General features: G+C 41.7%; 1 protein-coding gene across 1 annotated transcript in view; it reads right to left on the bottom strand.

Moving 5' to 3' along the window:
* Scml4 (Scm polycomb group protein like 4) overlaps window positions 1–11,836 on the bottom strand; it is a 53,831-nt gene extending 41,995 nt beyond the window's left edge. Inside the window, exon 1 of the mRNA XM_026389670.2 lies at window positions 11,666–11,836. Within this exon, the coding sequence (XP_026245455.1) occupies window positions 11,666–11,821 (156 nt within the window). The 5' untranslated portion in view covers window positions 11,822–11,836. The remainder of the gene's footprint in view (window positions 1–11,665) is intronic.
* Window positions 11,837–12,117: the final 281 nt, after the last annotated feature.

Genomic DNA, 12,117 nt, shown 5'->3' with positions numbered 1-12,117 from the left:
AATAATTACAATAGTAATCATGATTTAAACTTTTAAAAGATATTTTAAAAGATTCTGTGCTGTTTTGTTTTCAAGATGGGGAAAATAACAGTGCTTTAATGCTGATGCCAATAATCCAGTACAGAAGGAAAGACTGATGATATAAGGGAGTGTGTGGAGACCTGGGGTGTGGGGCTTTGAGAAGGTGAGGAGGGAAGAGATTCACTGTGTGCAGGGGAGGTGAACTTGCACCTTTCATCTGCTTCAAAGAGAAGAAAAGCAGAATATAAAGGTCTGGCTTCTACATCAATGTTTGTAGCAGCACAATTCACAATAGCTAAACTGTGGAACCAATTTAGATGCCCTTCAGTAGATGAATGGATTAAAAAATGTGGCATATATACACAATTGAATATTACTCAGTAATAAAAGAGAATAAAATCATGGCATTTGCAGGTAAATGGATGGCATTGGAGAAGATAATGCTAAGTAAAGTTAGTCAATCTCAAAAAACAAATGCCGAATATTTTCTCTGATATAAGGTAACTGACTCATAATGGGGTAGGGAAGGGGAGCATGGGAGGAATAGATGAACTCTAGATAGGGCAGAGGGATGGAGGGGAAAGGAGGGGGCAGGGGATTAGCAATGATGGTGGAATGTGATGTACATCATTATCCAAAGTACATGTATGAAGACATGAATTGGTGTAAACATACTTTATATACAAACAGAGATATGAAAAATTGTGTTCTACATGTGAAATAAGAACTGCAATGCATTCCGCTGTCATGTAGTTACCAGATAAAATTAAATAAATAAATAAAAACTATATTGAAAAAAAAAATAAAGGTCTGGCTTCTGGGTAGGTGGATCCGGAGGTGGGATCTTGCAGGTCTTTTTCTGATGGCGTCTAATTTCCTTGGGATGTAGGAAGCTGAGCAGGAAGACAGGGGAGGTGAGCATGCTTATGAATCAGGAGGGTGGGAGGACTGGGAAGGGAGTGTAGCTGTTGAACAGCACCAAGGGGACACTGAATGTGTGGAAATGCATTTAAAATGAGATCAGCCATCAGCAAGCCCATCGACTGCAGAGTGCTGTATGGGTACAGAGTTTGGAGCTCTTGAGGGAGCCTCTGTATTCAACAGAAGCTAAGATTAACAACAGATTTCATCTTATTCTGAGCACAGCATTTAAAAAATTAAGGGCCCATCATGTAGCAATACATTGCCAAATATTATAAAAATAATGTAACAGAAACTTCAGTGGTGGGAATGAGACATCAGAAGCCTGCTGTGACTCAGTCACCATGGCTTTGGTGTGGCTTCCTCATTTGCCAAGGAGCTGCCAGTCTTTGGAGGTCAAGCACCAAGGGTTCCTGGGAATGCTATCCCACTCTGCACGACTTGTGATGGAGAGGCTGGCCATGAGTACCAGAGGATTCTGGGCAGGGCTCTGGGAGGACCTCAGCTTAATCCACCTTTGCAGGTTTACAGCCCTTTAACCCCAATCTAAAGATAATGATGTTCATCAGGGAAAACAGAATTGGCAAGCTGTCATTTCTCCCCTCCCTGTGAACTTCAAGAAAATCACACAGGGATCCTTGTGATCCTTCCCTAGAAAGATTGATGATGATGATGGTGGTGGTGGTGGTGGAAACTTAAACATCTAGACTGTTTATTGCTCATATAAATCTCACAACAACTCTAACGTGTAATGCTAGGGAGAGTTGTAAATGACAAATATCTCATACACAAAAATTCCAAATAACTTACATAGAAAATTCTTTCCCAAGTAGACGAACATAACTTGTCTTTAAGTGTGGACTGCACATAGTGACCTCCTTCAGAACAGTACAGATGGAAATAGGGGGAAAAGTAGCTTTAACAGTGAGGAAAGCTGACAAATATCACCTCAATCTTATGTCAAAGGTCAATATCAATAGTGATCTTGATAGTATGTACTTCATATGACACCATGAAATGTCACTTACCTCTGAGATCTTCCCAAAGATCAATAACTCCAGTCTAGTATTGAGAAAAACTGTAGTCAAACCCTAGTGTCAGAACATTCCACAAAATACCTGACCAGTACTCCTCAAAATTGCCCAGGTCGACAAAAATAAGGAAAAGGTGAGTAACAATTACACCTCAGGAGCTTAAGGAAACATGATGACAAAATATAATGTGGGATCCTGGAAGAGAATAGAGGACAGCTAATGAAATCTGAATACAGTATAGACTTTGCTTAATTCCAATTTATTATTATTGATTTACTAGTTGTGACAAATGTGCCATCATAGCATAAGATGGTATCAATAGGAGAAACTAGGGGCAGGGTACTTCCCCAAGTTCTGTTCTGTCTTTTTCTATAATTCTAAGATAGAGGGCTGGGATTGCAGCTCAATGGCAGAGTGCTTGCCTGGCATATCTGAGTCACTGGGTTTGATCGTCAACACCACATAAAAATAAATAAATAAAATAAAGGTATTTGGGGGCTGTGGCTGTGGCTCAGTGGTAGAGCACTTGCCTCGCATGGGTAAGGCACTGAGTTCAATCCTCGGCACCATACAAAAATTAAAAAATAAAGGTGTTGTGTCCATCTACAACTAAAAAAAATATTTTAAAAACATCTAAAATAAAGTTTATTTTTTTAAATATTAAAGACAGAATCTGGCAGGAAAAAAATGGGTAAGTGGAGAGGAGGAGAGGAGAAAGGTCTCTTCCTAGCAGCAAACGACTGGAAGAGGACTCACTGATAATCCTTGACCTTCAAAGCCAACAACAGTGGACAGATGCTAGTACCACTTAACCTGAAGTTCAGAACCTCATTCAAAGCCGTGACGGAGTCCTCAGCCAGGGCATGACTGCTAATGGCTGCTGCAGGGGCTTTCCTTTGCCTTAAATTACCATCATGGATACTGTGGTAGGGCAACGTATTGGTCCCTGCCAACTGGAGCCACCAACAAAGGGACTGGGAATCTGGGATCAGCTCATCCATCTTCCTTCCTTCCTTCCTTCCTTCCTTTCTTCTTAGTCGTCGTCTTCTTTTTTTTTTTTTTTTTTTGGTACTGGAAATTGGACCCAGGGGCACTTAACTAGTGAGCCACATCCCCAGCCCTTTTAATTTTTTAATTTTGATACAGGGTCTTCCAAAGTTGCTTAGGACCTTGCTAAGTTGCTGAAGCTGGCCTCAATCCTGCAATCCTCCTGCCTCAGCCTCCCAAATTGCTGGGATTACAGGCCTGTGCCACCACACCCAGAGAGCTCATCTTTCTTTTCCACTTATAGATCCAAAATATGGGCCTTGAAATTTTCTTACTTCAGCTGTCTTTCAGGGGAGGACCTTCTGTAGGAGAATCATCTGCTGGAGAATCACTGGAGAGAACTGGAAGGGGATTTGTTTGCAAACTGAGAGTGTGGTCAAAAGGGCACTAAAGTAGAAAGGGTCAGTTGATGTAAAATTCAAGTATTTCTCTTGTAATAACAGAAGCATTAACTAAAGAGTGGTGGGAAGCAAGAGGAGGGTAATGTGGGCACGGGGGTGAAGTTGGGGAAGCGTGAAGAGGTGTAGAGGCACCTGAGCATCAGCAGAGGATAAACCAACAGAGCACATTTTCTAAATGAAATTGGGTGGCAGAGGGCATATACAATGGCAATGAGATCTGGCTTTTGGATGTGGGTTCAGAGTCCAGCTAGCACACTCACCAGCTCTGCCCTGAGGCTTCCTACTGTGGCTCTCAGAGCCTGCTTTTCCTCATCTGCAAAGTAAGGATGATGATACTATCGAAGAGGTGAAGCAAGAATTTAATGCAATGTTTAACATGGTGCAAAGTAGGGATTTGAAAAAAGTTAACTGGCATTATAGTTGTTATTATTAATATTGCAACTATTAGAAATTCCAGAAATGTAAATGAATCCCCAGTTTCTTGTTCTATAGCCATGGCAGAAGGGAGAAATTGGGACCCATTTATATTTTCTATGTGTATCACTTAAGATCACATTTTTACGATCTTTGCACCCACCCTCCTACCTCGCACCTGGCAGATGATACTTTCTGAGCAAGCTGTTCCCAATACATCAAATGGTTTCCTAAGTACTACTTATACAAGAGCTGTCCTTTCCACATTGCATGACTTAAGCTTCGTCTAAAAGGAGAAAAAAAATCATTCATTCAATCAATGAGGCAGTCATGTATTCCACAAATGTTTATCGAGCACCTATTGTGTGCCTGGAGCTGTTTGAGGTGCTGAGGATTCCACTGTGAGTGGAGGACATGAGGTGCCTGTTCTCAGGCACTAATATTGTTGCAGGAGACAAATAACTAACACATAATAAAATTCAGATTGTGAGAAACACTGTTCTGAGAGGTGAAATATGATGATGTGATCAAAAGGGACTCTGTGTCCAGGGTAGGTTTATAAGTGGGTGACATTTAAGTCAGCATCTGAATGTGAAAGGGTAGCCCTTTGTGACTAAAGAAAGAACTTTCCAGGCAGATGATCTAACTCATGTCAGCCTACTAAATCTTGACTTCTTCAAGGGACCAGGGAGTCTAGGTTACTTCAAGGAACTTCGGACAGAAGGGAGGAAGATGGTTAGGTGGTCAGGATTATGTGATGAGGACTTTCTAAGTCAGTATTGTGGGATGAGTTGAGCTCCCCTAAAAAGATGTGTTCAAATCTTAACTTCCAGTACCCATAAATGTTGACTTTTATGTAGGATTACAGATGTAATTGCATTGAAATTAAATATGTTGGATGAGGGTGGGCTTTAATCCAGTGACTGGTGTCCTTATACAAAGAGAGAGAAATCGACACAGACACATAGGAAGAATGTCACATGGTAACGGAGACAGAGATCAGTGATGCACAGAGCTAAGGAACACTGAGGATTGTTGGCACACAACAGGAACCAGGAAGAGGAAAGGAAGAATTGTCCTCAGGATCCTTCAGAGGGAGCACAGCCTTGCTGACACTTTGACTTTAGACTTCTACCTCCATCCAGAGCTGTTGTTTCAAATCACCCAGTTTGTGGTACTTTGTTATACAGCCCTAGTAAACACATAGAGTCAGGAAAAAAAGAGTTTGGATCTTATTCTAAGAGTGATAGAAATAATTAGTAAATTTTGTGCAGGAAAACACAACCCAGATTTTGTTTTATAAAGGTAAATGTATTATTGCAAAGAGAGTGGTTGGGAAGAGGGAAGGCAACATGAAAGAGAACAATAGTAAGGAGGTCACTGCATAGTCCAGGCAAGAAACCAGTCTGCCATGATGTCCTAGTGGAGGTAGAGAGGTAGAAACTAGTTGGATTTGGGATTTGCTTTGAAGATAGAAGTGAGGTTATGATTGCAAAATCCAGGATAATTTGTAGTTCATTCACATGATCTTTTCTTTGATAGTATATTTTATGTTAGTTTTAAACATTAGCATATTTACTTATTAGCATGTTTACTTATTGCTGCTTTAGCTAACTCTGGGGGAGCAATTACACTGCTTTTGTCCCTATGTTTCAAAATATTTCTACTCAAGAAGTAAACCTTCAGTGTGAAACTTCTGGGAGAGGATATAAAGAGGAGGTCATTCACATTCCAACACATGGGAAATGAGCATGATTTCAGTCATCAACTCCACCCACCACTGCATTATAAGGAGGTGGCAAGAAGATGGGACTTAGAGATGATTATTGTTGCGAGTAGCCCCGGCACCAAAGACTAACTTCCCAATTGCCAGAGAAGAGCCGTCCAATGGTGAGCCCTGCTGGCTCACATGATCCTTACCCACCAATCAGACTAGCCCTACTGGCTCACATGATCCTTACCCACCAATCAGACTAGCCCTGCTGGCTCTCATGATCCTTACCCACCAATCAGACTAGCCCTGCTGGCTCTCATGATCCTTACCCACCAATCAGACTAGCCCTACTAACTCACATGATCCTTACTCACCAATCAGAAAGCACCCCATGCCAACTGTCAAACCGTTCAACCATTAAACTGTCATAACTGTCAAACCACCCCCGCTCTATAAATATGCAGAGCTGTTCCTCAATAAAGGGGCATTTTCTCTGATGATGAGCCTTGATCGTTCTTTCAGTTATGGTTTGGATACACGAGGTGTCACTCAAAAGCTCAGGTTCAGAGGAGAAATGATAGGGTTATGAGAGCCTACAAATTAATTCTCTGATGGGATTAACTTGAGTGGTAACTGAAAATGGGTAGGGTATGATTGGAGGAGGTCATTGGGGGCATGACTTTGGGGTATATATTTTGTATCTGGAGAGTGGGGTCTCTCTTTCTGCTTTCTGATCATTGTTTGAGCTGATTCCCTCCACCACTCTTCTGCCATGATGTCCTGCATCACCTCAAGCCCCGAAGAATGGAGCCAGCTGTCTATGGACTGAGACCTCTGAAACTGTGAGCCCCAAATAAACTTTTCCTCCTGTACAGTTGTTCTGGTCATATCTTTTAGTCACAGCAGCAGAAAAACTGGCTAAAACAGAGATAGTATCTGGTTTTTCTTGTTTCTCTTCTTTTTTTACATTTAAGACATAAACATTTTATTATCATTTTACTCGTATTTTGCCATCCTGTATGACCATTGTTTTAATTCTAGTTCTGCTGCCACCTCACATTAGACTATGAGAAACTCACTCAGTGCCTCTGAATTTCATCTTCCAATCCATTAATGGGCTAGAGTTGTTGGTTGTTAAGCTCTCTCCCAACCCTTAAGGCCGTGTATATACCATTCAGTAGATGAATTTTGGAAGCAATGAATCTGAGTCCATGCCATAAATCAAATGCTCATTAGAAGAAATGTAGCATACTAAAATGAATAATAATTTAGTCTGCTTAAGACCTCAGACTTTAGTCTACTTGCCTTGTAGAAATGCAAATTAATTTCAATAACAGAAAGTCTGTGGCCAATGACCTAATTCCGTTCCTAAGAGTCGATTAGATCCACGGGATCCTCAACTGGATCCACCCATACCTTTTCGCCCTGCACATGGGGGAAAGATTAAATACCCAAGAAATGAAAGCATCAGTATCCTTTGGCCTTGAGGCCTGCTTTGGGCAAATTTGGGATCCTAACTAAATATTCTTTGCACTAAAAGTTTCCTAGGAAAATAAAATTTTCCAAATACAATATACTGTGGGCATTACAATGACATCAGAAGATGCTTGGAGGTGGGAGGGGAATGTGCCTTTCAGAGATGCAAATGATGTGGGGGAAGGACGAGGATGCTGGAGATTCTCCCAGCAGCTCTGCATTGGGTTGAGATTCTCCATCTGGATCTAGAGAGGAGCAGGGAGTGGGCTGCTGCTCTGCCTGGGGTGGGGAGGAATGATTTAATCTTGCTGCTGAGACGAAAGACAAGAGAGACACAATGAAACTGTACCTCAGGGTACCTAGAGCAAGAAGGCAGAAGGAAAACCACCAGTGCAGAAAGTGGAATTCAGAAAAACATTTGTATCACTGAAAATCATTTAATGACACCCTGTCCACCATGCCCTGTGACCCCAACAATCTTGTTCAGAAGCAACACATTTTGAGAAATGCTTGGTATAATTGGGTTTCTTACAGAAACTGGGGAGGGGGCCAAATTTCATACATCAGCAGCTGTGGGGTCAAATCAATCAGCCCTGTTGATGAGAAAAGGGACGTTGGAAATGTGTTTCTATGTATCCTGCTCACAGCAGAACTCAGAGCAGGGGGTGCTGGAGCCAGCTTATATTCATCCATAAGAGATGACTTAAAGTTTCAGGAATATTGCATGTTTATTGCTAAATAATCATTATTAGAATCCAAGTGTATACACACATAATTAAATAAAGCTTATTAAAAACAGAAGCAATAAATACTCAAAATTCATCACTTTCTAATCATTTTACTTTGTACCTGTATCACCAAAGCTGTGCTTTTGAACATCCTTTCCCAGCCCATGTCTAGGTTCACCATAATATAGCTCAAAATTAGCTACACGGGGAATAGCTTCACCTTGGAAATTGGCAAATGCTATAGATTAGGGCTGAATTTATTATTGTGTTCACTAACAGACTTGAGAAAATGATGGGTAAAAATGTTAAAAATGCTGACTAAACTTAAAAGTGTTTAAGTCTTAAAAAGTGTCCTCTGTGGCCGTTACATTGGGAGTGGCACAAAAAAAAAACTAAAATTCTTTTTTTGTTTTCAACAACTACTATCCAATTCACAGTTTGGACCAGCCAGATGGAAATCCTACATCAGAATAGCTGTACCTACCGAATAGAAGCTAGCATTCATCCTTGAAGCCAATCCTTCCTGTCTCTTTAAAAAGATTTCAGTAGTGTTTTTAGTCAGGAAATTTAAGAACATTTACCTGTTGATCTTGGGGAGTCTCTGAATGAAGGTCCAAAGCCAATAACAGATGCTTTGAGCTAAGAAGTAAGTGTTCTGTTTGAGAACGAAGGCAGCTATCTTCACAGCAGAGCATGGCTCTTCACAGAAGATATGATGTTAAGAGGCTTTTGCTTCCTTTGTCAGAGATGACAGGGGGCAGTAAGGCCATAAAATGTGATGTTCTCACAGTGGCAATCATGCCCCAGCAATGTGGCTGCTGGCCTCAGGTCAAGAGAGAGATGACCAGATGGGCCCTGGGAGGGGGCCTGACCTATGAACTCCAGGGGACATGACTGCCAGTTTAACCCTTCCTTTCCGGCCTGCAATTCACTCAAATTATCCTCAAGACTCAGAAGCAGTTCGAGCTCACTACTATTAACTGTTGTTGGGTCTTGAATGGGGGGGGGGGGGGAGCTTGTGTCAGTTCTTGAACCAGAGAGAACTCCCATATGTGCAAGAGCACAGAGGTGATTGACAGAATAGCTTGGAATACCTCCAGCCCAGAAGGGACAAACGTCCACCAGCACAGACCTGAGATGCAGTCAGCACAATGAGGCCTCCTGAGAATCTCCAGAAAAGCCAGCCAAAGGCTCCAAATTGTATTATTTCATTATAATAATATCATCAACACCTCACTATTCTATTTTGACATGATAAATTATATTTTGTTATTTTATAAAACTGATGTTATGCTGTATTATTTTATGGTTTTATATTGTTCGTATACTAGTACCATGTTATAACAATAGTTCTTACTATGCTTGTAGGGTCCAGGTGTCTGTTTGGTCTTCTCTCCAAGAACACCTTCCCCTTCAAATAGAAGACCATAAACTGCTAGAATTGAGTCTGTAAGAAATGTTTACAGTGAAGGTAAGTGGACTCTGATGAAGGCCTTGGAAGCATTTTCTTAGTAATAAAATACAAAATCTTTAAGGTCAGACCAAGTAAGATCTTATTTAGCTTGGTCAGGAATTCTTTTTAATAACTCCTACCTCCTAACTGTGTCCCAGTTAGCTAAAATTGCCAAATTAGTGGCCATTTGGTAAATGGAGTGAGACTGTCCAATTTCCTTGCTGGTTTCTCCACAATTAAAGTCCTTTCATTAATGGTAAAAATGAGGGTGTCAGAATCCAGGGAATTGTCCAAATAAAACCAGGGAGAGCTAATAGGTTGTCAACTTTATTTTGCCAGCTAAGAATATTTTTTAATTACCAAATCCTATCAGCATTTAACATTTAATGAATCAAAAAATTAGTTTACCACAAAACAATAGCAAGCAGATATGTTTCAAAAAAAAAAAAAGGATGATCCTTTAAGCAGAATCATTTTAGCTTTATGAAGACTTCAAATGGTTATCTTTCTCATGTCATCATTGATGGGTGAGAACATCATTCAGTCTGGCACCTTGTTTGGAGTTATTCTTCTAGAACATTAAACTTACGACTTGAGAAGCTGTCCATGATCTCTTGGCCTGAAATATTTCTCATACGTTTTCCTAAATATAAGGGAAGCAGACTCACAAAAAGAGTTGTGGTGGTTTGGGAATGTGGCTCAAGTGGTAGCGTGCTCACCTGGCATGCGTGAGGCACTGGGTTCGATCCTCAACACCCCATAAAAATAAAATAAAGATATTGTGTCCACCTAAAAAAAAAACTAAGAACTAGATATTTAAGAAAAAAAAAAGAGTTGTGGCTTTTTTACCCAGAAAAAAATCCTACAGAGTCATGAAAATGACCTGCTGCTGGCTTTGTGCACGACCTGTACCACCAGCCAACCAACCAAAAAACTCTCATCCTGACCTGAAGTGTCTCTGAGCATCAGGAGCATTGAAAACTGTCCTTTTTAGGAGACAGGAAAAGTGCAAAATCAGGTCCATTCCATGGATTGAATTTCCATTCTTCCTGGCTCCAAAAATGCTGTGTCTGTTGGTAATTTTCATTCTTGGGTCACAGCCCCCAGGGGAGCAAGAAGAAGGCCAAAGAGAAGAGAGAAGTTTTCAGTCTGTTTCTTCAGAGCCTGGACTTGCTTCTTGGCCCTATAAATAGAAGAGCTGCCCAGCCTTAGCCCTCCAGATACGATTCCCAGATGCCAGCAATGGTACAGGGACCTGAGTGAGTGACACCTGCCCTGGGCCAGCCCCAGAGACACAACCCTAAAGCTGGCACACTGTGAGTGAAGAAGGTCCCCTGTGTCAGAAAATGCAACAATGACAGAAGACTTTACCTCATGAGATGACTTAGTAAAAGCTTTTTTTTTTTCCTACTAAAAGAAAAATGACCTTAAAATAACTTGGAATAACCAACCTTCCCCACACCTACCTGTTTTTATTTTCCAGCATTTGGAAGAACTGGGAGAAGCAATGGAATAAAGGTTGAATTCATTACCAACTGTTTCAGAAGCTCTTTCTGCTGACCTGAAATCATTTCCATACATTTTCCTAATATATGAGAGTTAATTGCCAATTTGCATTTGGGTTTCAGTATTCAGGTCTCAAGATGGAAACACAAACCTTAATTTCAAGAAAAACAAATGGAGGAGAACTTCTGAAACTCATTTCCTAATGCCCAAAAGACTTGTAGAGAACAAGCAGAATATTCTTTCTTCTTCCAACATGTCTTACAGAAGGAGCTGCCCCTCGGGTTTGGGTTGGTTTCTGGGATTGTGGTTACATCTGAAGATCTATTGTCCTTCCAGTCTCTTCAAATCATTGTTAATTCTTAAAAGGGTCACAGGATTTAAAATTTTGCCTGCTTTGCCCTCTTGTAGCCAAACTTGACATCAGCACCTTCTATATAAGCAGGAAACTCAATTAACACCCTGAATTTTCCCTATGGTTGCCCATTTTGAGAGGACTATTCTACGTCCTTTGATTCTGGCCTGCTTGTGTTATTCATTTAAGTGGCTCAGGAATATCATCTGCTTCTACTCAAAGGAATGACGAAAGAATTCTGGGAAATGGCTTCAAGAGCCACCCTAGTAAGAACAGTCAGGGAAAGCTCAGTGTCACAGACACTAATTCAGACGCAGGGTTTAGTAACGCGTGTTCATCTATGACCCTAAAATCTGCTCGCCTTACAGCTTCCCCATCTGGTGTAATTTGCTTTCTCCACTCGTAAAAATGCATGTGACAGCAGGCATTCTGTGCCACGTTGTAACAATGAGGCCTTGTCCCTCGTGTGCTGCCTGGAGAGAGGCTTGCTTCTCAGCCTGTGTTTACCAAGCTCTCCATCTTTCCCTGCGTCTTGCAGTGGGGGTCGGCCCATGCCCCAGGAGGCCCCAGCCCAACACAAGTTCATCGAAAGCCATACCTTGTACCCAGGCTTCCGCCCCCTTTTCTTGGGCATCTTCATGGCTGGTAAGGAGCCAGCGGAAGCAGAATAAAGGTTGTGGACGGCCATCTTCACAGGTGTGGAGTGGAGTGGGGGTCGGCCTCGCTTTCTCCCCGGGATCCTCTGTGACTGCATCTCTGCTGGTGCCAGTCTTACAGAATGAGGTGACAAACCGCTCACAGGCAGAAGAGGTGCTAAGAATTAGCCCAGACATGAAGCAAAACAAAAGCAGAAGTGCTTGGTTTGCAAGGCAAACAGATACAGTTTGGTGACTTGGGGTGATACTTATTGGAGGGGACAACCAACGAGGTGAAGGTCAGGCACCCCAGGAGGGTTCACAGTGCCCCTGGGATCAGGGAGGTGACTGGCCCCCTGGTATAATCTCAAGGACAGCAACTCTCCAGGGGCCTATAAGGAGGCAGGGAAGACAC

Source organism: Urocitellus parryii, chromosome 8, assembly GCF_045843805.1.
Source record: "Urocitellus parryii isolate mUroPar1 chromosome 8, mUroPar1.hap1, whole genome shotgun sequence".
Taxonomy (NCBI): Eukaryota; Metazoa; Chordata; class Mammalia; order Rodentia; family Sciuridae; genus Urocitellus; species Urocitellus parryii.
The sequence above is the reverse complement of the archived record's forward strand: the minus strand, read 5'-3'. Positions and strand labels throughout refer to the sequence as shown.